Raw genomic sequence first — 26,213 nt, forward strand, 5'->3', positions numbered from 1 at the left:
GGTCTTATCCGATGAAGGGTTCTCACCATTTTCTTATGGGACTTTTCTCATTAGCTTATTCTTGATATTTCTATCAATATTGTGTTATCCCATGTCGTTAGCTTTCCAACAAACTTGGTTTCGTTGAATTCGGAGTCCGTTTGCAAAAGTTGTGCCTGTTTTGGTAAAGGCTCCAGCGGTACTACCGCGACTAGAGCGGATGTAATTTTTTACTACCGCTCCAGAGCGGTAGTACCGCGGTTCCTGAGCGGTAGTACCGCTCCAGAGTAGTACTACCGTGGCTCCTAAGCGGTAGTATCGCCCCGGACCAAAATCTCGTGTTTTCTCTCTCGTTTGGGCTGTTTTGGCCGTGCTAAGCGGTAGTACTGCTCCTCCAAGCGGTAGTACCGCTTGTGCACGACCTGAGCACATAACAGTTGGATTCGGGAGGTCCTATAAAAGGGGGTCTTCTTCCCCAATGAACCTAATCCCTTGAGCTCGTGTTCTTCCCCCATTGTTGACCTTCTTCGAGCTTGCTAACTCTCAATCCCTCCAATGATTCTTGCTAGTTCTTGAGGGAAAAGAGAGAGGAGATCTAGATCCATGTTTCCACCAATCACTTTCTCCTCTAAGTGAGGGGAACCTCTTGGATCTAGATCTTGGAGTTCTTCGTGTTCTTCTTTCGTTCTTCCTCTCATTTTCCTCCCTAGCATTAGTTGCTTTGGTGGGATTTGGGAGAGAAGGACTTGGGCACTCCGTGTGCCCTTGCCATTGTATTTGGTGCATCGGTTTGAGTTCTCCACGTGATACGTGGAAGTTACAAGTTGAGAAGCTTATTACTCTTGGGTGCTTGGTGCCCTTGAGCTTGTTCATCTTGGGTGCTTGGGCGCCCTAGACGGTTGGTGGTGTTCGGAGCTCAATCATTGTGGTGTAAAGCTCCGGGCAAGCATCGGGGTCTCCAATTAGGTTGTGGAGATCGCCCCGAGCAATTTGACGGGTACCGGTGACCGCCCCCAAGGGTTGCCAAAGTGTACGGGTTCGGTGATCGCCCCCAAGGGTCTCCATTTGTTCGGGTTCGGTGACCGCCCTCAAGGGTCCCTTAGTGGAATCACGGCATCTTGCATTGTGTGAGGGCGTGACGAGATTACGGTGGCCCTAGTGGCTTCTTGGGGAGCATTGTGCCTCCACACCGCTCCAAACGGAGATTAGCATCCGCAAGGGTGTGAACTTCGGGATACATCGTCGTCTCCGTGTGCCTCGGTTATCTCTTACCCGAGCCCTTTACTTGTGCACTTTACTTTGTGATAGCCATATTGTTCTTTTTCATATATCTTGCTATCACATAGTTGCTTATATTGCTTAGCATAAGTTGTTGGTGCACATAGGTGAGCCCAGTTGTTTTAGGTTTTGTGCTTGACAAATTAACCGCTAGATTTATTCCGCATTTGTTCAAGCCTAAACGTAATTATTTTAAAGCGCCTATTCACCCCCTCTAGGCGACATCCACGATCTTTCAATTGGTATCAGAGCCTCGTCTCTCTTTGTTAGGCTTAACCGCCTAGAGAGTAAAGATATCGACTAGGGGATTAGGATTCTCTGACACTCTTAATTTCGATGGCACAAATTTTGATGTTTGGGTAATTCGCATGCTTAATCTCTTTAGGGCCATGGACCCAAATTTAGAGCGAATTGTAGATATGAGTTTTTCTCCTCCAAAGGATCCCCAAAGATTATCTTTAGAGGATGAGAAAAACTCTTATCTCAATGCTCAAGCTTCTAATGTGCTTTTCGATGCTTTGAGCAATGTAGTTATATTTGAACTCATGCCGTTCCGGGATGCTCATGAGTTGTGGACAAAGCTTCAAGATAGATATGGTGTGTCCAAGATTTGTGGGGATGATTGTTCTCCCTCCACCTCCGGTCGTATATTCTTCTCAACTTCTTCTACTTCACCTACATGTGGTTTGTCACAAGGTAATGATATGGTGAGTAGTGTTGGTCATTGCAATGGTGATAGTATGCTTATTGTGGATGATCCTTCATCACTATATTATTGCAATGCTCCTTCTTTGGGCTTTAACACTTCGAGCACTCCAAATGTTTCACATGCTTGTGTTGATAGTCCTTTCATATCATGTATAAATTGCTTGACTAAATCGCATGATGATATGCTTGCTATGTCTTGTTGCCATGATAAAAATGCATCTATTTCCTCGAATTATTGTGCTAACAATGTAGAGGAAACCGAACACTCCATGGAACAAGATGTGGTGTTTAATGGTGCCTCAAGGGATCCTACATCATCATCTATTGCTTTTTGCCTTATGGCTAAGGCATCAAAGGTATCTCCTACTTTGTACCCCAATATGTCTCTTGATGATGATGTTGATGCTAATGATGATGAGGATAATGATGAAGAGAATGATAATGTTGCCTCCTTAAAAACTAAGGGGGAGATGATTTTTAAAGCTCTTCATAAAAATAAAATTGCTCGTTCCAACTTCATGGAAATTATGTCCATAGCCATTGAGGGCAAGAAATATATTGAGGAGTTGGAATCTCATCTCGAGGAGCATGAGGTCACCATTGAGAAAATGGAAGCTCATGGGCGTGATTACGCAAATGAGATCGCGGAGCTATCTCAAGCTCTTGAACATGAACAAACCACCTCCGAATCTCTTGAGGAGACTTTTGCTCTAGAATTATCTAGAGTGAGGGAATCTCATGATAGATCTCTTGAGGTGGCCAACGATTTCAAAACTAAAAATGCTAAGCTTGAAGTTTCTCATGCTAGACTCCTTGAGGATTTTGAGCACCTCGAAAATGGCTCAAGCGTCATCAAGGGTGAGATCATCAAACTCATCGAGTCTCATGCCCAACTTGAAGCTTATTATTTAAAAGAGCTTGCCAAGTTGCCTTCTCCTCTTGTTGTTAATGATGATGCTTGTGCTACTAATTCTATTACTTGTGAATCATCCATTTTGAAAGAGAATGTTGAGCTACGGGCTCAACATGAGGTGCTATCTAGCAATTATGGGAAATTGGAAGAAAGTCATGAAAAGCTCTCAAGCTCTCATGATGATCTTCTAGTATCCCATAGTGTGCTAAAGATATCTCAAGAGGCCATGATTGCTAAGGTAACATCTAGTGAGCCTCATGTGGATACTAGCACTACTTCTAGTCAAAATAGTATATTGTCATGTGCTAGTCCTTGTAATTCATCTACTCACAATGTTGGTACATCTTGTGATGAATTGCTTTCCTTGCCTTGTTGCTCTAACAATGAAGCTTATACTTCCTCTAGTACTTGTGTTGAGACTAACCATGTAGAGGAAATCAAAGAGCTCAAGGCCCAAGTCACTTCTTTGAAGAAAGACTTGGAAAAGTGTCATGAAGGGAAGGCCACACTCAACAATATCTTGAGTGTGCAAAAATCCCCCAATGACAAAGGTGGACTTGGATTCAACTCCAACAAGAAGAAGAAGTCCAAGTTGAACAAGAAGAAGGGCCAAGAACAAGTCAAGAATTCGGCCAAGATTGTTTGCTTCAAGGGCATCATGTTAGATCTTGCCCATTGAAGAAGAAGGCCATTAGTGTCAAGCAACAAGGAAAGAGGGCACAAGTTCAATCTCATGCTCAACATCAAGTTGAAGAAAGGCCTCTTCCCAAGAAGACTCAAGTTAATGCTTCTCAAATTGAGAAATCAAGTGAGAAGAAAGTGAAGAGTAGACGTTGCTACTTATGTCGTGAGAAAGGTCACATCGCTTCTTCATGCACTAGTGGTAACTTATCCAACCCAATTATTATTGATGATATATATACTCTTGGTAAGGATAAGGTTGGCAATGTGTTTGCCAAGTTTGTTGGTACTCAAAGTGGTGTCAAGCAAAGAACCATTTGGGTAGCCAAACCTATTGTGACTAACCTCTTAGGACCCAACTTGGTTGGGGACCAACAAGCTCAAACTTGATCAATAGGTGTTGTTGGAGGGCATTGGAGACTTGGCTACATTATGAAGAATTAAGGGGACTTCATCATTCTCTTTGTCTCAAGCCAAGTCAATTGGATTATCAAGTTTCTATCTTATATCCAATGTGCCTCCTTGCAGTAACTTGTACTTAAATTGTTTACCTTGAAAGTTACTTGCCCCCTTGCATGTTTTGGTTTTGTTCCTTGCATGTGTTTGTATATGTTGTGATTCCAACTTGCTTATCTTGAGCAATCAAGTATGTGTGTGTTGGTTTGCACATCATGTACGTGTGTGTCATGCGTTGAGCCTTTATGCTTCTTGTTTGTATCCTAGTTGGCTCGTGTGAGAGATTAATGGAACATCCCATTTTGGGGGAGTGATGTGCTTTGTGCACCTCACAATCTTATAAATGCGTGTACATGGGGAATACCATCTAGTATTGATATTACAATATTATCTAGTCGCTAGGTGGTATATCTCTCATGAGAAATTCAAATTCTAAATAGTCCATTAATTATTTCTTGTTTGTTCCTCTTATTGCCTCTTGTTAAGTTCTTATTGGTATCACATTATGGGGGAGTAATATGCTAAGTGCATATTACAAGTCTAGAAAATGTGTACATTTGAGATATTGTCACCTAGAATTGATATTGTAGATTATCCTGTTCCTAGGTGGCATGTTAGCTCTACAAGTTGCATTTTGCCTTTTGTTTGGAGTGAAGATGATGTCGGATATCCTTGCTATCTACCATCGGGAATTATTTCCAAATACTTCTTGTCTTTTGACAATTGGTAATCACTTATGTGTGGTAGAATTCAATTGATCATCTTTACATTGGCTTTTGTTTTTATTTGCCTTTTCTCTTGCCAAGGTTTGTGTCAAGTCCCGTTGTCTTCCATACCACTTGTGGATCTTGTTAATTTCTTGTTCTTGTCTAGTGTTTTCTAGATGTAGTAAAAGTGGTGATCCCACCTTGTGCATTTTGTATTCAAAAGGAAATTGTCTATAATGCACAACTCGTGGGGGAGCTATCCTATTTTCTTTAGAACACTATTCTTGTGATCCTTATCAAGTGTGTGTTCGTGGAAGGCAAGCCATTTTCTTTTGGTACCTTGTGCCATCATGAAACTTTGTTGAGAGCTTGGTTTGTTTGGAACCATCCTCTCTTTGGGAGTTTGACATCTTTAATTTAGTGTGTATCAATGGATATCTCATTCCTTGATGTATCTTTAATGATATCTTCCAAGTGATGATTTCTCCATTTGGTATCCTTTTCACTTGGCATTTCTTTGTCTTTTGGTATCGGTTCTTGAAAGTTTTGAGCATGCATATTTACTTCATGTATTCTATTTGGCATGCTTTCTTTCGTTGACCCAATATATAGGGGAAACTCCACCAAGTCTCAAATTGGATGAGATGTGCATGAAATTCATTTCCATATCTATATGCACATATTTATGTGGAGTTTGTCCTATGTATTGGTGTTTCTAACTATTTGATCCCAATGAGTTTGGGTACCGTTTAGTTTGTGTTGTTCTTGTACGAATGGTTGGAGATGCATTGGATGCTCGGCTCACTCACAAGGAAGGTGTTGTCACCATGTGCTTATTGGAGTTAAGCTAGGATGATCAATGAACTACTATCTACCTTCAATTGGTATCTACTACATCCTTCCAATGATATCTCGGTAACAAGTATCTATTCATGCTTTCTCCTCTTACATTCAACCTTGTGTAGGTTGCATCTTGGCATGATATTCATTTCATATCTTGTGATACTTGTTTCCTTTCTCAAAGCATCCCAATGATGATATCTTGTTGCTAGTTGTGATTCCTTTGATGGATGTGTGTTTGGACTTCATTTATATACAATAAGACCATATCTAGCCATGTGCTATGCTTTCAAGAAAATATCTTATTGGTATATTTATGACTTCCTTGTGGATATCTTGTTCCTTCGTGTTGTAACTATTTCGGGTGTACATCCTTCTTTGTAGATATATATATCATCAAGATTTCGTCTACATAGAACCTTATACACTTGAGAGAAATTACATCTCTAGTTGATATCCTTTCTTTTACATCCACCTTGTCTTTCTTATGTTATTTCTTTGGTGGTTCCGTGAAAGCTTTTGCCTTGAGTGCGTGTCCTCTATCGTTGCATCTTGTTGCACTCTTGTGTGGTGAAGATTATTTTCCTCTTGCTTATCTTTACGAGGTTTTTGCCATCTTAATTGGTATCCCTCGTCTTGATGAGCCTCCCCTCGTTTATCTTCACCACGGGTTGTCACAAGTATAGGTTCTCTTTTGCTTATTAGTAAGCTTGTGAACCCATTTGCCAGTTGTGTGTGGGAATGATAGGCCTTGCACCGTGTGCCTCATTCTTTCAAGACTATGTTGATGCTCAATACTCATCCTAATTTTAGTCTTCTCAAGTGCTTCGCCATGACTCACACACATCATTTTGGTTGAGCCTATTCTTAAGTTGCCTCTTTTACATGTTGCTCAACCATGTGCTTGTTGCAAGCGCTAGGCTTTGTTTCCTATATGCTCACTTGCACTGGATGTGAATTTCTATTGATTTTGGGGGAGCTATGATCCTATTTTGTGCACTTTGTATTCAAATACAAAAATTATTATATGTGCACAAATCATGGGGAGCTTCTCTAGTTTCTTTAGAACACTCCTTTGCGCCTTTCATAATATCTTTATTCTTGTGGCATGTAGGATCATTGGTCTAGTTGGTTCAATCGATATCCGTTGATTGCTTGCTTCAATTGGTATCTTCTGATTGCTTGTGTCTCTCTTTGTTATGTCTTTGTGGCATATCTTTGTGTTGCAATCTTTGGGCATCAATATAGTTTTTCTTCCTCCAAGTATCGGCAGTTGGATATGTGTATTGCATTCCACTCTCTTGTTGAGAAATACACAATTTATGGAGGACCACAATTTATATTGGCCTTCTAAGCTTTTCGCCCATTTTGGCAATCGATGCCAATGGGGGAGAAGTTTCAGAGAGTTTTGTGGAGTAGCTTTGGTTTTTGTTTCCTTAGCATTTGCATCTCATTCGCATGCATTATTGGTTGGTGCATTGCATGGTGATGCATAATTCTTTGTATAAACTCTCTTGAAAGTGAATGGCATCAATTACCAAAATGGGGGAGATTGAAAGGACATGCGGTGCCCCCATGTGTGGTTTTGGTAATTAATGACAATCTCTATGGACTAATGGTTGCCTTGAGTTATATTTGAAGGGTTTGCCCATAGGCTTTTCTTGGAGTCCATTTGTTGGTTTCAATGAGAGTTTGTGATGACCAAGGTGCTATTAAGGAATTATCCAAAGACTGGTCATATGAGTGTTGAGCTTATTGCAAGCATGTCTTGAAGAAGAAGGTTGTGTGATCATTCATGTTTACCTTCAAGACATCATCCAAATGAAGAGAGTTGCAAAGATTCAAGGTTGATCAAGACTAAGTCAAGAGTGAATCAAGTTGATCAACTCACAAAGTGTAGAAGATGTACTGAGACGGATCAAGTGATCCCATGGTATGGTAAGCATTGTCCATTACACTTTATGTACTAACCCATGGTCTATGTGAGAGTTGTATGTGGGGTTAGGTACGTATCCATGGGCTTGCGTCAAGAGGAAGATACCATACAACCCATGGGAAGGATGACATCAAGTGGTGATTGTCATCAAGATTGCCGTGTGCAAGTTCAGGTGGAGCATCACGAAGAGATCAAGTGCTTGAATCTTTCCATCCATTATGGTGCCAATGGACTTGTGAAGATGTGCCGAAGAGTGGCTCACCCATAGTGAACTATGGGGGAGCAATCATCTAGTCTTCATCGAGCCAACGCAATCAAGAAAGGTGGCCCAACTTGAGGGAGTCAAGATCGTCTTCATCTAGCTCAAGTGGACCATGTGCAAGGCAAAGGTTTTCCCTTCATAGGTTTTCTATTTTACAGGTATTGTGGTGGTAGTTGGGAGACCGAGTTATAGGATCATTTGTCGTACTATCAAGGGGGCTCTCAAGTTGGTAGCTTGATCGTATCATTAGTAGAGAGCTTAAACCATTGCATCCTTGCATCATGTTTCTTGGTTCTTTTTGGTTATCTTTGTGAGTCTTAGAGTTTATGGTCATCTTGATGACAAGCTTGAGTTCATCAAAAACGGAGTTCGCATGCGTCTTCTATGATGTTTTCGGTGTTGGAGGTTTTACCGGTCTTATCCGATGAAGGGTTCTCACAATTTTCTTATGGGACTTTTCTCATTAGCTTATTCTTGATATTTCTATCAATATTGTGTTAGCCCATGTCGTTAGCTTTCCAACAAACTTGGTTTCGTTGAATTCGGAGTCCGTTTGCAAAAGTTGTGGCTGTTTTGGTAAAGGCTGCAGCGGTACTACCGCGACTAGAGCGGATGTAATTTTTTACTACTGCTCCAAAGCGGTAGTACCGCGGTTCCTGAGCGGTAGTACCGCTCCAGAGCAGTACTACCGTGGCTCCTAAGCGGTAGTACCGCCCCGGACCAAAATCTCGTGTTTTCTCTCTCGTTTGGGCTGTTTTGGCCGTGCTAAGCGGTAGTACTGCTCCTCCAAGCGGTAGTACCGCTTGTGCACGACCTGAGCACATAACAGTTGGATTCGGGAGGTCCTATAAAAGGGGGTCTTCTTCCCCAATGAACCTAATCCCTTGAGCTCGTGTTCTTCCCCCATTGTTGACCTTCTTCGAGCTTGCTAACTCTCAATCCCTTCAATGATTCTTGCTAGTTCTTGAGGGAAAAGAGAGAGGAGATCTAGATCCATGTTTTCACCAATCACTTTCTCCTCTAAGTGAGGGGAACCTCTTGGATCTAGATCTTGGAGTTCTTCGTGTTCTTCTTTCGTTCTTCCTCTCATTTTCCTCCCTAGCATTAGTTGCTTTGGTGGGATTTGGGAGAGAAGGACTTGGGCACTCCGTGTGCCCTTGCCATTGCATTTGATGCATCGGTTTGAGTTCTCCACGTGATACGTGGAAGTTACAAGTTGAGAAGCTTATTACTCTTGGGTGCTTGGTGCCCTTGAGCTTGTTCATCTTGGGTGCTTGGGCGCCCTAGACGGTTGGTGGTGTTCGGAGCTCAATCATTGTGGTGTAAAGCTCCGGGCAAGCGTCGGGGTCTCCAATTAGGTTGTGGAGATCGCCCCGAGCAATTTGACGGGTACCGGTGACCGCCCCCAAGGGTTGCCAAAGTGTACGGGTTCGGTGACCGCCCCCAAGGGTCTCCATTTGTTCGGGTTCGGTGACCGCCCTCAAGGGTCCCTTAGTGGAATCACGACATCTTGCATTGTGCGAGGGCGTGACGAGATTACGGTGGCCCTAGTGGCTTCTTGGGGAGCATTGTGCCTCCACACCGCTCCAAACGGAGATTAGCATCCGCAAGGGTGTGAACTTCGGGATACATCATCGTCTCCGCGTGCCTCGGTTATCTCTTACCCGAGCCCTTTACTTGTGCACTTTACTTTGTGATAGCCATATTGTTCTTTTTCATATATCTTGCTATCACATAGTTGCTTATATTGCTTAGCATAAGTTGTTGGTGCACATAGGTGAGCCCAGTTGTTTTAGGTTTTGTGCTTGACAAATTAACCGCTAGGTTTATTCCGCATTTGTTCAAGCCTAAACCGTAATTATTTTAAAGCACCTATTCACCCCCCTCTAGGCGACATCCACGATCTTTCACCTGCAAAAACAAGTTAGACGTCCTCTACTTTGTTGTTGCAAATTTTACGTGGCTGCTACGGGCTTAGCAAGAACCGTTCTTACCTACGCATCAAAACCACAACGATAGTTCGTCAAGTTAGTGCTGTTTTAACCTTCGCAAGGACCGGACGTAGCCACACTCGATTCAGCTAAAGTGAGAGAGACAGACACCCGTCAGCCACCTTTAGGCACAAGTGCTCGTAACGATGAAACCAGTCTCGCGTAAGCGTACGCGTAATGTCGGTCCGGGCCGCTTCATCTCACAATACCGCCGAACCAAAGTATGACATGCTGGTAAGCAGTATGACTTGTATCGCCCACAACTCACTTGTGTTCTACTCGTGCATATAACATCAACGCATAAAACCTAGGCTCGGATGCCACTGTTGGGGAACGTAGTAATTTCAAAAAAATTCCTACGCACACGCAAGATCATGGTGATGGCATAGCAACGAGAGGGGAGAGTGTTGTCCACGTACCCTCGTAGACCGTAAGCGGAAGCGGAAGCACAACGCGGTTGATGTAGTCGTACGTCTTCACGATCCGACCGATCCAAGCACCGGACGTACGGCACCTCCGAGTTCAGCACACGTTCAGCTCGATGACGATCCCCGGGCTCCGATCCAGCAAAGCTTCGGGGATGAGTTCCGTCAGCACGACGGCGTGGTGACGATGATGATGTTCTACCGGCGCAGGGCTTCGCCTAAACTCCGCGACGATATGACCGAGGTGGAATATGGTGGAGGGGGGCACCGCACACGGGTAAGGAACGATCCGTAGATCAACTTGTGTTCTCCTGGGGTGCCCCCCTGCCCCCGTATATAAAGGAGGGAGGGGGGAGGTGCGGCCGGCCTAGGAGGGGGCGCGCCAAGGGGAGTCCTACTCCCACCGGGAGTAGGACTCCCTCCTTCCTTGTTGGAGTAGGAGAAGGGGAAAGAGGGGGAGAGGGAAAAGGAAAAGGGGGCTGCGCCCCTTGTCCAATTCGGACCAGAGGGGGGGGGGCGCAGGCCTCTTTCCTTTTGGCCTCTCTCCTCTATTCCCGTATAGCCCAATAAGGCCCATATACTCCCCGGCGAATTCCCGTAACTCTCCGGTACTCCGAAAAATACCCGAATCACTCGGAACCTTTACGAACTCCGAATATAGTCGTCCAATATATCGATCTTTACGTCTCGACCATTTCGAGACTCCTCGTCATGTCCCCGACCTCATCAGGGACTCCGAACTCCTTCGGTACATCAAAACTCATAAACTCATAATATAACTGTCATCGAAACCTTAAGCGTGCGGACCCTACGGGTTCGAGAACTATGTAGACATGACCTAGAACTATTCTTGGTCAATAACCAATAGCGAAACCTGGGTGCCCATATTGGCTCCTACATATTCTACGAAGATCTTTATCGGTCAAACCGCATAACAACATACTTTGTTCCCTTTGTCATCGGTATGTTACTTGCCCGAGATTTGATCGTCGGTATCCAATACCTAGTTCAATCTCGTTACCGGCAAGTCTCTTTACTCATTACGTAATGCATCATCCCGTAACCAACTCATTGGTCACATTGCTTGCAAGGCTTGTAGTGATGTGCATTACTGAGAGGGCCCAGAGATACCTCTCCGACAATCGGAGTGACAAAACCTAATCTCGAAATACGCCAACCCAACATGTACCTTTGGAGACACCTATAGTACTCCTTTATAATCACCCAGTTACGTTGTGACGTTTGGTAGCACCCAAAGTGTTCCTCCGGTAAACGGGAGTTGCATAATCTCATAGTTACAGGAACATGTATAAGTCATGAAGAAAGCAATAGCAACATAATAAACGATCAAGTGCTAAGCTAACGGAATGGGTCAAGTCAATCACGTCATTCTCCTAATGATGTGATCCCGTTAATCAAATGACAACTCTTTTGTCTATGGTTAGGAAACATAACCATCTTTGATAAACGAGCTAGTCAAGTAGAGGCATACTAGTGACACTATGTTTGTCTATGTATTCACACATGTATTATGTTTCCGGTTAATACAATTCTAGCATGAATAATAAACATTTATCATGTAATAAGGAAATAAATAATAACTTTATTATTGCCTCTAGGGCATATTTCCTTTAGGTAGGTGGGAGCACGTTGTCACGCCATCAATCTTCATTACTCGAGAGAGCTACATGTCGCCTACCTACACAAGCGTTAGTTCCTAGATTGTACCTTCGGGGTGGAAAAGACACCGAAAGGGCAAAGGGCTGCCACCATTCAATTCGAGAGGATGTATGGTTTCTCCCAGAGCTGCAAGGAGTGCAAAGAGAAGCCATAATCAGTACTTCAAGAACGGTACGATGCTCATGAGGATCACCTCCGCAAGCCTTGGCAAAATCTAGACAAGGCCTTCACCTCAGCTTGAAGTTTATATATCCACGCTAGAGCACGACTAGGGTCGCTGAAACGACCCCTCCACCATTACCATTGGTCATAGCTTGCTACCCACCATACACCTTGATACGTTTATTTTGCATCACTATTTCATAAGATAAAGTGCTCATTATTACTCTTATTCAACTACAATTCCTCCATTTTACATCGTTTTCACCTTATTTTGCAAGTTTGCAACAGAGGGGAGGAGGCGCAAAGTTGTCAGCACTAGGGAATCAAGTTTACATCAAGAGAAGTTGTCAACCACGACAAGCAGGGACACATGTCCACCCGTTTGCCTAGCGTCCCGCCTTTGCCGAGTATTTTCCCTAACACTCAATTTAGGCTGGTAAATTTACCGAGGCTCCGACAAAAAACATTTTGCAAAGTTTCCGGCACTCGTCAAACTGGTCGATTCCGATACTAAGTTGGCGGCGGCGGGAGGAGGCTCCATACGCGGAGATAGGTGGTGGCAGGACCAGGAATGTGGGGAGACGTGGGTGGTGGAGCCGTCTCGGCTTGCAGGAACTAAGGGGGTGAACAAATATGTCACCGGTGGCAGGAGCTGGCGATAGGGGGAAGGAAACTTCCTGCTGCTAAAAAAATTATTTAGAATTAGGAACTGGGAGGGAACAAGACCTCCCAACTTATTAGGATGGCGGGGGTGTGTTTTGGTTTATCCCAAAAGTGTTTTGAAAACTAAAGGGGCACTGAGGATGGGATAAATCATACTAGATGTCTAGAGTGTTAGATTTTCCGGTCTTTGTTAGGATGGGTTGGAGTGGCTCTTTAGGCGCTGAAATGATTTCCATATGATTCACCGCATGGTTGTGTGGACTGGAACATAACCCATGACTTTTCTAACTAAAAGTCTGTAGAACTCGTCAAAACAAAAGCCATTCTATGCTCTTGGTCGTGATGATTAAGCAAAGGAAAATACGTACGTATGCACTCATCCATTTACACCACGGCCCCTTGAGATACATCATATGGCACTCCATCTTCCCACACTTGATGATGACCCGAGAAATGGCACAACGTTCTTGTACATAATTAGCACAAGTAGTACAATAATTCCACGGCCTTATTATTATGTCGCCTTTGATCGCCAGGGATTTTAAGGCTGTTTGAAGGACAGAGTTGGATTACCAGCTCCCGTATCATGTCTGTGGGCGATTCTGGACGTGGTCCGTGAATGAATAGCGTGTCTGTTTTAGAAGGTAGCGTTGAAGATGCCCTGAACATATTGCTCGACCCGTGCAGAACTCGACCCATTACCATCCTTTGAACCAGCTTACAAGAAACAACCACATGCATGCACGAAATATTAGGACAACTACATGAACTTGTGGGGCTGGCATACCTATACCAGGAGCCTAGTTGGTGGCTTCGAGACTGACAAGACACTGAAAGACCGCCACCATTCAATTCGAGAGGATGTATGGTTTCTCCCAAAGCTACAAGGAGGGCACAAAGAAGTCACAATGAGTCCTTCAAGGACGATACGGCGCCCATGGGCGTCACTTCCACAAGCCCGGGCAAACGCTAGACAAGGTCTCCACCTCAGCTTGAAGTTTCTATATCCACGTCAGAGCATAACTGGGGCCGCCGAGATGACCCATCACAATTACCATTGTTCATAGATCGCTAGCCATTATACACCTTCATACGTTAATTTTGAATCACTATTTCATAAGATAAATACTCATAATTATTTGTATTTCAACCACATTGCTCCATTGTACCTCCTATTTCACCTAGGGGAGAGTTTTCAACACTGGAGAATAAAGTTTACGTGAAGAAAATATGTCAACCACGGCAAGCGCGGACACATGTCCACCCCTTTGTCGATTGTCATAAACTTTGCCGATCGTATTTGTCGAAGCTAAATCCGGCAGATCTTGGGTAGAGGGTCCCAATCTGGTAGTCGTGGTGGTAACAAAGACACAAGGAGCACATGTGTTTACCCAGGTTCGGGCCCTCTCGAAGAGGTAAAACCCTACGTCATGCTTTGCTCGTATTGATTGTGGATGGGGTACAAAGTACATGTGATTCACCGCGAGATCGTATGTGAATGAATATGTCCCCTACGGCCCTGGCACCTCGGTTTAACAGATACCAGGGGTGCCTAGGGTTACACATAAGTCGGTTGTACCTAGGGGCAAATACGCTGGAGACTACCTCAAAACCTTGGGGTGCATGCCAAGTCTTCGGATCATTCCTTCTTGGTTTTCTTGGAACAGACGAACGAGGCCCACCAGCTGACAGGCTTAGGGGGTCTTCGGTCTGGCCCATAGGTCGGACAACCGACATGCCGAGCATGCCCTAATCCAGGACTCTATCAATATTGGACACTCGGCAAAACAACGACTTTGCCGTGTGTCCTGCCTTTTCCGAGTGTTTTACCTGGCACTCAGTTTTGGTTGGTGACTTTACCGAGTGCCCGACAAAAATTCTCTTGGAAAACTTTCTGACACTCGTCAAACTGATTGATTCCAATAGTGAGTTGGTGGCGGTGGGAGGATGCTGTGAAGGTGGAGATAGGTGATTGCGGAGCTAGGAATGGGCGGTGTGTAGGCGGTGGGGCTGACTCGGCTTGCCAGAGCCGACGGGGTGACAAGAGATGTGGCCGATGGCGGGAGCTGGCTTTAGGGAAGGAAACTTTCTCTTGCTAAAAATTGTATTCAGAATTAGGAACGGTGAGGAAGCAAGACCTCCAACTTATTAGGATGGAGGAGGTGTTTTTTGGTTTGTCCCAAAAGTGTTTGGAAAACTAAAGGGGTATTGAGGATGGCATAGATGTCTAGAGATTTAGTTTTTTGGGTCTTTTTTTAGGATGAGTCGCTCTTAGGCGTGGAAATGATGTCCATATAGCCGCATGGTTGTGTGGACTGGAAGACAAAAGCTTGTAGAATTCGTCGGAAACAAACGTGTTTTTTTTAGAAACAAAAGTTATGTGCACTTGGGCATATAATAATTAAGCAAAGGGAATACTTGAGAGTTGAGATACATCACATCACACCCCATCTACTCTCCCACACTTGATGATAATCCGAGAAATGGCAGAACACAAGCACAATAACTCCACAGCCTTATTATGTCGCCTTTGAGCGCCCCTTGATTCTAGATAGGTGGCTTAGTTCACCCTGGAGCAGCTGAGCCTGATCTGCCCCTGCGCCCCGGTGAGCGGGCTGATGTTCCCCATCCTCACCATGGCAACTGCGAAGTCCCTGTTGAACTGCGCCGACGCCGACGAGTACGTCCGGACCAGGCCGGCGGTGCGTCCGTCGTTGATCAACACCTGGTCGGAGTGCAGGAGCCCCTTTTGGGACATCAGGTTGCTGTAGTATGCGTTGTCGAACCCGTTGGGCGTGTTCGTGTCCAGCGGCGCCAGGCTGCTGTTGCCGGAGCCGGTGGACCGGGGGCAGTTGGCCTTGAGAGACGCCGCGAAGGCCGCGTCGATGTTGGTCTCGTTGTAGAGCCTGCTCCTGAAAAACCGGCACTGCGATTGTCCGATGGTGTGGCCGCCAGAGAGGGCGACCATGTCGGTCACGCTGAGCCCCTTGGCGGCGAAGTTGGCGGTGAGGTTGGCGACGTCGAAGGATGGTGCAGGCAGGTCGCTGTTCGCCAGCGACAGGCTTGCAGTCGTCGAGTCCCTCCTCCCCAGAGGAACGGTCCACGATGGCCCTCCCAGCTGCAAGCGATTAGTAAAAAACCAAGTCAGTTAATTTACTGTCGCGTGCGTTCAGCAAATTGACTGCATGTACACGGCCTGGTCGATCTTACGGCGACGACGGAGTCGCGGGCAGCGACGGCGAGGATGTCGGCGCAGGAGACAGTCTGCCTGCACACGGCCTCGACCTGTGCCTTGATGTTGTCAATGACGTTCATGCCTCGAATGGAGCGGGCGTTCGGAGCTGCCCCCTGCTCGCCTGTGAAGGTGGCCGTGTCGCTCAGCAGTACGGACGCGTCGCAGCCCTGATGCATCGTCACACACACAAGAAAATACTTCCGTCAAGATAAATTCAGTACATTCTACTGTCAAAAAAGGATGAGTTGAACTGAAATGTCACTGTCACAAAAGGAAGAGTTGAAACGTCAGATTAGTTATTAGTATGTCTAAGAGCGTCAGCTTGTCAGCAGTTAGGTATACAAGTAGTAGTGTTCTATAGTATTCCATTAACCTTTTGATAGTGTAATGACTTTGACCATAGCTTAAACTAGGTCAATCTAGGAGTAAGTAGCAGAACTGTATGCAGTAGAAACTACTCCCTCTGTTCCTAAATATAAGTCTTTGGAGAGATTCCACTATGAACCACATATGAATGTATGTAGATGCATTTTAGAGTGTAGATTCACTCATTTTGCTCCGTATGTAGTTCACAGTGAAATCTCTACAAAGATTTATTTAGGGACGGAGGGAGTAGTACAGTAAGTAAAGGGGACTTGCTTGGACAAAGCAGTCGTGGAAATGCAGGCGGAGCAGCGACGCTCCCATGCGGGGCTCACTCCTCACGGCGGCGGTCACGGCGCTCTTGATGGTTGCCAGCGCCCTGGGGCACGACTTGGCGTAGAACTGAGGCGAAAGCTGCGGCGACGCCGAGGCGGCCGCCGCTAGGCACAGGAGCAACAGCACCGACAGAGTAGAGGCCATTGCCATTGCCATCAGTATTCTTCTGTATGCAAGCAGGCACTAATCCTGTTGAGATTAGAAGTCTATGCAATTAATGGCCTGCATTACCATGACTACATACACCTGTTTATATAGCTGACACATTTCAAGCCATTGCCCGTTTGGTGTAACATGACAACCGACACTGTTTTAATTTTTAGTGGTGTGATATGATGCTGCATCTATTTCGGTTGCTTTGGAGATATATAGTATGGTTGGCATGGTATTCGTAGTGCAACACAACAAAGAACAATGGGAAATCTATAGGGTTGCTCACCAAATGGTTCGGAATATTAGTTGGAGATGGGAAATGGCCAGCATTTGCCTGAATCATAAGCTAGCATTAGTGCTTTATTGTGTCCGAGCGAAATAGTTCTTCCACCCAATACACATGTGGTTGTTAGCAGGTAGCATGCCAGCCATGCAAAATTTGTCTGGGTGTTCAGATTTTCAAGAAAGGTCAATATCTGGTTTCAATTGATTGGGATGTGATAATGGAGGCAAAAAATATATACTACGTATACAGCATGGTGTACTAATCTGCATAGACATACCATGCATGTTTTTTGAAGATGCCACCTTCTTCTGTTGACTGCATGTATCCACCCGTCAGTTAATCGTCCAATAACCAATTATTTTCAAAGTGGTCAGTTGAGTCTGACTGCTATTGATCACTGATACACCACTAGTAGCAGCATATTTCCAATTTTCCATGATTCCATCCATGCATCCTGAGATGGATGTCACTGTGTTCCTAGACCTCTGACGGTAGAGATGAAATGTTTCGACAGCTAAACACTTGACAACCTGAATTTTGTCCCGTCTGCATGCAGTTGCAGTGTGCTGTCACACGTCGACTTCCAAGTGCTAATGGTATTCAAACGGGGTTAGTGAACAGTCCCAGCATCTAAGATGTTTTTAAGTTAGAGATGGCCAATTAGCTGCAGTAAGGGACCTGAACTCAGAACTTGGAAGATGCCCTAAATCATAAACATTATACTATGTTGGAGCAAAAGAAATTTTCAGTTATTCCACTGAACACATGTGGTTGTTAACAGGTAGCATGCCAGCCAGACAGACATGCGAAATTTGTCCGGGAGTTCGGGATTCTGCTAGAAGGATCAATAACAGATTTGAGTGATCAACATATGCAGGTGGCGACAAAAGTAATATGCTGTATATCGGTACTAATTTGCAGGGACATATTGTGCATGTGTTTGTCTGAAAGTTCCCTTCTGCACCCGAGTTCATATGCATCCTCATTAACAGTAAAATCGAAAGAAAATTTGAACTTTCTTTTTGGATACAAACTTTGACGAATTCTAAACAAGCATGCAAAATTTCATGAAGAAACAACATTCCAAAAATGCTGCCGTGAAAAAACAAAATTGACACTCCAAAAGGTCTCTTTCTTAGAGCATCAATTTTGTTTTCTTACGACAGCATTTTTGCAGTGTTGTTTCTTCATGAAATTTTGCACGCATGTTCAGAATTCGTCAAAGTTTGTCTCAAAAAAATTCAGATTTTTTTAAGATTTTTCACTATTTTTTGATTTTACTGTTCACAAGGGTGCGTATGAGCTCAGGTGCAGAAACTTCAGGTCAGTGTTTGTCCTTCTTTTGTTGACTGCATGTATCGTTCCATCCTTGACGTTAATAGCTATTTCTTGAGGGAGTAACAAGTTTCACGACTAACTTGTTAAGCTCATTATACTCCAGAACAAAGACTTTTATCTTAAATAATAGTATATCATTACATCTTAACCCACCCAATCAATTTAATTGACCAAACCCATCTTATTGGAGGTAGCAGCTGTCACACATCCTCTATGGTATCCCTTCATAAACATCACACCCTACTCTTACCCCACATGTCGCAACACTTTGTAGCTGAAGCAAAATATGGTAATGCATGTTAACGAGAGCTCGCGAGTTTAACAAGCTTCTCAAACGAACTGAGCCAAGAAGGGTTTTCTGCCCGTTAAGTTTACCAAGCTTAATGAGTCGAGCTTTAACGACCACGAGAGCAATGCGCCAAACAGCTCGTTAATCAGCCCCACCAACACAAAGTCAAGAGCTAGTGGAGACATCATTGATTCACACAGCTAAATTATTAAAAATGAAATAAGACAACCTATGGAAGAACTACGGCAAATATCAGTATCAACCATCAATAATGGCAACCTAGGGTAACATGATGAGTGTTCCAACAAAGATGTCTTCTAGAAAGGAGGGATGCGCGAACGCCGTCGTCACTAGACCCACCACTAAGGCCAAATCATGGGTTTCACCCTGAAGGAAGTTTTTTTAGAGCATAAGGGGCTTTTGGGCCCCCGGTTCCATTGCAAATGAAACCACAAAGTCTTACATCACACTTCCAACCGAAGCATGTCCCGATATTGCAAACCACCATAAACTAAAACATAAATTGCATCAGCCTCCAGCCACGCTACTTTTTTAAGACTTTATATTACATTAAGAGTGAACCCTCTAAGAGAATTTCCTACTCCCAGGGCAACATCTCTGGTTCAGCACCTCCAGGGGGGCAGCACAGTCTGGCCATGTCGCCTTGTCTCGCATGATCAGCATCATCCTTGCCATCTTGATTTACTCCACAACATCACTTCTCATCTTGTTGAGCGGCTGGGTCGGCGAGCCAGGCATCTCCAGAGGAGTGACTGGGCTTGATGTGATCTGAGCAACTTTCTTCAGCGAGGCATCCTGCGCCTGGGTAGTGCTTTGCTTCCAAAGATCCTCACCTGTCCTCAGTGACAGGTTGGCAAGCTTAGAGGCCTGGGAGACACCTTCATTGTCAACCTCCTCATTACTCACCCCTCTGTCAACTGAAAGGGCGCTACGAGGATGCTGGATATCCAGAGCGAGATTTGCTGAAGCTTCTCCAGCAATTCCCCTTTGTACAGGATCATCCATCTTTTGAGCATCCTCCAGACTTGCCACCATATCTGTTTCAAGTCAGACCAGACAGCATTATTGAACACATGATTATTTCTAGTTTTCCATATGTTCCATAAGACACAAGCCACAAAGGCATTCATAGCTGTGTGTTTCTTGTTAGCCGGCCAAAACCTGGCAATGGATAGGTAATTTGACCCTAAATCAATAGAGAAATTTTTTGATATATCACTCCATATTTTCCTGGCAACCACACAATCAAAGAACAAATGATCTACCGTTTCTTTCTCGGTTTTTCTATCCCTCTTTTGAGCAAGTTATTTTTGGTCATTAATTTGTTGTGGGCTAGTAACCATAGGAATACCTGCACTCTGGGTGGTACTACTAAAGACCAAATGGATGGAATATAGACAGGTTTTACACCTCTAAAATTGATAATAGCATAGAGTGAGCTAGAGGTATAAATCCATTTTGATTCATACTGCCAGATCATAGCATCATCCTCATCAGAAAGGGGGTCTACTTAATGATCTGCTCAAGGCAGTACCAATCCTCCATCATAGCAGTGGTAAACACTCTCCTAAAGGTTAACTTGATATTCTCCCCATCCCAGATCTCAGACACTGTTACACATTGTTGGTGGCAAATAGAGTACAAATGCCAAAACTGCACAGAGAGAGGTGAGGTCCCAAACCAGATATCCTCCCAAAATCTGATTTTCCTTCCACTCCCAATTTCCCATCTATAACCAAACTTAAAAGCTTTGGCAGCCCACATCACACCCTGCCAAAATTTTGAGGCTGCTTGTGGTCTGCTAGCAAAAATATTGGGGGCATTTCTAATATACTTATTATCTATAATAGTCTTTCAGATTTTCCCATTGTCTTGAGAATATCTTTTAACCCAGCTCCCAAGTAAACAAAGATTCACATCTTTGATATTTGGCACACCTAAGCCTCCATGCTCTTTCTTCATGCAGACTAAGTGCCAGTTGGCTAGGTGAAGCTTCATGTTCCCCTCAAAATCACTCCATAGGCAATGTGCCAATTGACTGTTAATTAAGTCTAAGGCCCATTTTGGGAATTTGAAGAAGGATAACAGATAAACTAGAATACTTGCTAAACAAGCTTTAATCAGAGTAAGCCTAGCTGAGTAAGAAAGCAACTTACCTCTCCACCCAGCCATCCTTTGCAGGATTTTATCTATAAGTGGTTGGATATCCTCTCTTCTCAGTTTATCATAGTGTAATGGAATCCCTAGGTATTTTGTGGGAGAAGTACCTACAGTACACCCAAATATCTCAGCAAATGATGCTACCTCTCCCTCATCTACACCTAGAGGGATCAACTCACTTTTAGAATAGTTAATTCTCATGTTTGAGACTCTTTCAAAACAGGTTAGGTTTTTTTTAAGGTTAGCCGCTTTTGTCTTATCTTCTTCCATGAAAAGGATGGTATCATCTGCATATTGCAAGTAGATGAACCCCCTGGAATGACATCAGAACCTAGCCCTCTAATCAAACTATGGGAGGATGCTTTAGCAAGCATTCTTGTCAAAACATCTACAACAAGATTGAAGAGCAAAGGTGAAGCAGGGTCTCCCTGCCTTAGTCCCTTGTTAGTAACAAAGAAATTACTCTCCACTCCATTCACTTTAACACCTACAAACCCCATATGAGTGATCTGATGGATCCAGTTGATCCAAACAGGACCAAAGTTCCTCTTATGTAGAATTTCTATTAAGAAATCTAGATTAACTTTGTCAAATGCCTTCTCATAATCTAACTTAGGCACTAGACCTGGATTATCAGAGTGGTAAGTGGAGTGCAAGATCTCATGGGCTGTCACCACACTTTCCAGAATGAATCTCCCTTTTATGAAGGATGACTGATTGTTAAAAGTCAGGAAATTCATAAGAACAACAAGCCTATTGGTTAGCACTTTGGTGAAGACCTTAAAGATGCAATTCCACAGGCTAATAGGCCTAAAAAAATTCATATTGGTGGCATCTTCCTCTTTTGGAATAAGAGTGATCATGGCAAAGTTAAGCCTGTAGATGTCTAAATTACCAGAATGAAAATCCCTAAACATTGCCATTACATCATTTTCGATGACCTCCTAGAATTCTTGGAGAAAAATGAAAGAGAGGCCATCTGGTCCAGGAGCCCCATCAGAGTAAGAACCATATATGGCCTCTTTCACCTCTTCCTCAGTAAATGGGGCTTGAAGGGCTTCATTTTTGTCATCAGAGATTTTCTCATCTGGGGAGAAGAAATCCTGACTTAGAGTGAAGCCCTGTCTATCCTCTTTTTTAAACAAATCTTTATAAAAGTCAGCAGCTATTTTCAACATCTCATTGATGTTAGTTGTGGTGCCATTTGGGCCATCTAGACCATGAATCAGGGTCTTCCTTCTCCTCTGATTAGCTACAGCATTAAAGTACTTAGTATTCCTATCTCCCTCTAGGATTTCTTTATCTCTGGATCTCAGCCTAGCTTTTGTTTCTTCTTTCAGCCAAATGGCATGAAGCTCCTTAAGGATGTTTTGCATCATGTCATTCTCCACATCAGACAGATGTGCAGTTTCAGATTTGACATCTAACATATCAAATTCTGCAGTGAGCTCATTCTTCTTCTTTCTAATACTAGCCTCTAAGTTTTTACTCCAACCTCTAGAAAATCTTCTAAACCTTCTTACCTTTTCCTGCCACGCATCTATAGGTTTAGTCATCTTAACTGGAGCAGCCCAGTTTTTTGCAGCTAGCTCTTTAAAGTCTTGGTGTAAGAGCCACCATTTTTCAAACTTATAGCTAGACGCTCTAGGTGAGCTTCTCATGCCTGAATCCCAGAGCAGAGGAGTATGATCACTACCTATTCTAGGGAGAGCCTGGGATGTACTCAGGGGAAAAATAGCATCTAGTTCTGTGGTACAAAAGATCCTATCAATAGTAGACATGACAGGACCCCCCTTGTTATTAGCCCAGGTGAATTTCCTACCTGACAACCTAATCTCTAATAAACTCCAAATTTCTACCCAAGCATTAAACTTATCAGCCCAATGGTGGTTTATATTACCATTGTTTTTGTCTTGCTGATATCTAAACAAATTAAAGTCCCCTCCTATTAGAGTGGGAAGATGATCATCTACAAATAAGCTATGAAGCTCTGAGATAAAGTGATCTTTTCCCTCATCATATGGGGAACCATATACAGCCACTACTCTAATGCAGACACCACTAGTTTTAACTTTAAGATTACAACATACTGAGAAATTGAGGGAGCTCCATTGCAGGATTTCAAATATGTCTACATCCACTCCAACCAAGACACCTCCTGCTGTTCCCACTGCAGGGAGGTGGTGCCACTGGAAGTTTTTACTACCACTAATAGATTTCAGGAATGAAGCAGAGAGCTCTTCTTTCTTAGGTTCTTGAAAAGAAACTATGCTAGCATTTGTTATATTGAGAGTATCAACTATACATGGTTTTTTTTTCACGTGTAGTGATCCCTCTAATGTTCCAGAAAAGACAATTCATCTAAAAAGGACTTTCTTGGGGTGCTTGCCCCGCCCATGTTTAGAGATTTTAGTCCAGATCTCACTCTGATCTTCCATACTGGAGAAGACCCCCTTTCAACCCCACAGGTGTACTAGGGGACCCAGTTATACTATCTGGACATTTCAACCCTACAGGTTTTTCCATGTCTTGATCTACAATCATATTATTTTCCTCACTGGAGATGTTCACCATTCCATTTTCTCCTTGCTTGAGCCCCTCAGGCTCTTGAGTAGGATGGTTCTTGGTTACTATGCTAGCATAGGAAGTTTTTGGTTCAACAATCTCTATGCCTACTTTCTTAGCTACAGAAATGAATATTGGATCATAAAAATTATCAAAAGGATTGGTTTTAATAGTACCTTTGAAGTTTCCTTTAGGCTCTTCAAGGTTTTGCACTGTTTTGGATTCCATAGCTATTTCCAGCATAGTCCTGTCTCCAACATCCACCCTGGAGCTTCTCCTTTGTGCCTGAACAGGGCCCCATGTCTGAGGAGGGGCCTGTTTTGGCCCTACTTGAAGGCTTGGACTGAAAACCACTTCGTCTTGATCCTCATCTTCTTGCATCACATTGGTTTGATCATCAAGCATGAAGATGTTGTCTTCCTCCTCATACTCCCCACCTTCCATGTCTTGCAGCAGTTTGAAGCTCTCATCTAAGGAGATAGGATCTTGCAGCTGGTGTAGGTAACTTAATACATTTTGCCTAACTTGTTGTGAAGCATCTGAGCTGACACTGCTTCCTCTGTTTGAGTTGGAAGGGGTTTTAGGAGCTGAATTGGAGCCTCCAGCTCCACTCCCATTGTTGGTGTTGCCCTGAGCTTCCTTAGTTTTGTTGCTATTGTTATCATCATCCAGGAGGTCTTCATCCTCTCCCTCCTCCATTGGTGGTTCTACTACAATCTTGATCTTGTACAATTTGTCTCCTATCCCAAAAATTCTCTTAGAAGGGATCTCGGTGAAGTCTTTGCATCTAATCTTGATTCTCACCACCTCAAAGAAAGATTTGAAGTTCCCTTGCCAATCAACATCCACTAGTTCACCTAGGACTGAGGCAAACTGCTCTAATACTGACCATTCAGCCCAGCTAGGTGCAACTCCTCTCAACTGGAGCCACACAGTTTGCAGTTATGCATGAAATTCCATCTCTCCTTTCCACTCCTCCACATTGACTGACACTCCTTCAATTTCAGGCAGCCCAAAGTTGGGGTATCCAGCCACTGTGGTAACTTGGATATGTGGTGGAAACTTAACTAAGAAGGTCCAGTTATCAAGCATCCTAATGTGCCATGGCCAGTTGTTCTTGTAGATTGCAGAGAAGTTATGTGCTAGCTCCTCTTTGGTAACCTGTCCAACTTCAACATAGACTATACCCACATTTGTCCTATTCCCAATATGCTGCTCATTTACATCAGGGACATCCACTTTGAAGAATCCTAGGCCTGGTGCTGCACTCCCAACATACTTGGTATTGTTCCTTGGTTTCTTCCTAACTGGGCATTCCTCAACCTTGTGTGTCACCATTTTGCAAATGAAGCAAGAGGGGGGATTGGGGCACTGTGCCTTGTGATGCCCAGGCTCCCCACATGTGTAGCAGGTAACATCACTATACTCAGCCTCTACATCTTTGGCCTTGCTAGCAATCTTGCCTTTGTTCTGCGGCTTGTTCTTCTTCTACTGCTGAGGATAGCTGTTGTTCCCTTTGTTAGCTTCATTACTTTTCTGTCCTGCAATCTACTGCCCTTGCTGGCCCTGGTTCTACATCTGATTTGTAGATGGCCCTTGGAATGCTGGCCTTGAGCCTGTTGCGTTTGTTGCCCTCCAACCATTCCATGCATCTGGCCCTGCCCCCAGTTCCCAGGGCCCCCCCCCATTGATTCAACATATGCGGCTGCATGAAGGGGCCGGGGAACCATGGGGTGGAGGACCTTGTAGACCAAAGTCGAAGGGGATCTGTTGCTTCGGCCGCCCAAACTGTAATTGCTGCGGCCACTGATTTTGACCAAAATCCCCTCCCTGGTTCGGGCCGGGCTGGATCTGGCTCTGGTGGCTATCAACTGCTCTCTGGATCCTGGCTGCATCGCGCTTGTCGCGGCCCCGACCCCGGCCCTGAGCTTCGGCCATCTCCACTATATCAAAAAAATTGGGAAAATCTCCTTCCCACGCACTCTCTGAGATGATCAACTGTTTCACTGGTGGGTGGTGGCGGCCTGGATCTCCGGCGGGGTGGCAGTTTGCGGCAATGAAATTGCGGCTGAGGAGGTGGGATTTCTTGATCTAGACCAAGATGGAGGGGGCTTTAGGGTTTGGAATCGATCCACCCCCCACAGCTGCCCGTAGTACGCTTTGATGGCATCCTCCTCCTCCTCATGTAGCTGCTCTAGCTCAGCCCATTGGGTCGATCTCGAAGCCACACCCCTCTCTCTGCCTCCACCCTCTCTGAATTGTGGGGCCTGTGCAATCTTATCCACAACGAAACAGGGGATTTCGCCTACCGTGGTGACCAAATTCTGCTCCGGCAAGGCGCCCTTATGGAATCAGCCACGGCACTCCCTCCGGCGAGCTCCAACGCCCCTTGACTGCCCAGTCAAGGAGTCCGCAGCTCGCCTGAGTGGAGTGTCGAGATCCGAGCATTCCTTATGGAGGCCATCCTCCTCTGCGCCATCAGGACGCCTAATCATGGCCGCGGAGGTTGCAGGGACCAGAACACCAGCCATTTGGCTCTGCTTGCTGGCGAGGGCGAGCTTGCCTCCGCCTGCGCCTAGGCAATCACCTCCCCCGGCTCCAATGACGCTAACGACATCATCCTCCTCATTTCCTCCTCTGTTGCTTCCACACAGATCCTTGTAACCAGCTTGACCACCGAGTCGCCGCGGGTCGGCCTCCTCATTGTCCTCCGCATGCGCGCCCGATGCATCTCCTCCGCCATCTCCGCCCCTTCGTATCTCACTCTCCTTCCTTCCTCGCCCATC

At 44.6% G+C, this 26,213-nt stretch overlaps 1 protein-coding gene across 1 annotated transcript; it reads right to left on the reverse strand.

Moving 5' to 3' along the window:
• Nucleotides 1–15,057: 15,057 nt before the first annotated feature.
• Nucleotides 15,058–16,825, reverse strand: LOC119362443 (peroxidase 70-like). The gene is made up of 3 exons (XM_037627660.1): nt 16,556–16,825; nt 15,892–16,083; nt 15,058–15,799 (listed from the first exon to the last, which is right to left on the reverse strand). Exons 1-3 carry the CDS (start codon nt 16,769–16,771, stop codon nt 15,242–15,244), a joined length of 966 nt encoding a protein of 321 aa, XP_037483557.1. The 5' UTR covers nt 16,772–16,825; the 3' UTR covers nt 15,058–15,241.
• Nucleotides 16,826–26,213: the final 9,388 nt, after the last annotated feature.

The sequence above is a fragment of the Triticum dicoccoides genome, chromosome 2B (assembly GCF_002162155.2).
Source record: "Triticum dicoccoides isolate Atlit2015 ecotype Zavitan chromosome 2B, WEW_v2.0, whole genome shotgun sequence".
Classification (NCBI taxonomy): Eukaryota; Viridiplantae; Streptophyta; class Magnoliopsida; order Poales; family Poaceae; genus Triticum; species Triticum dicoccoides.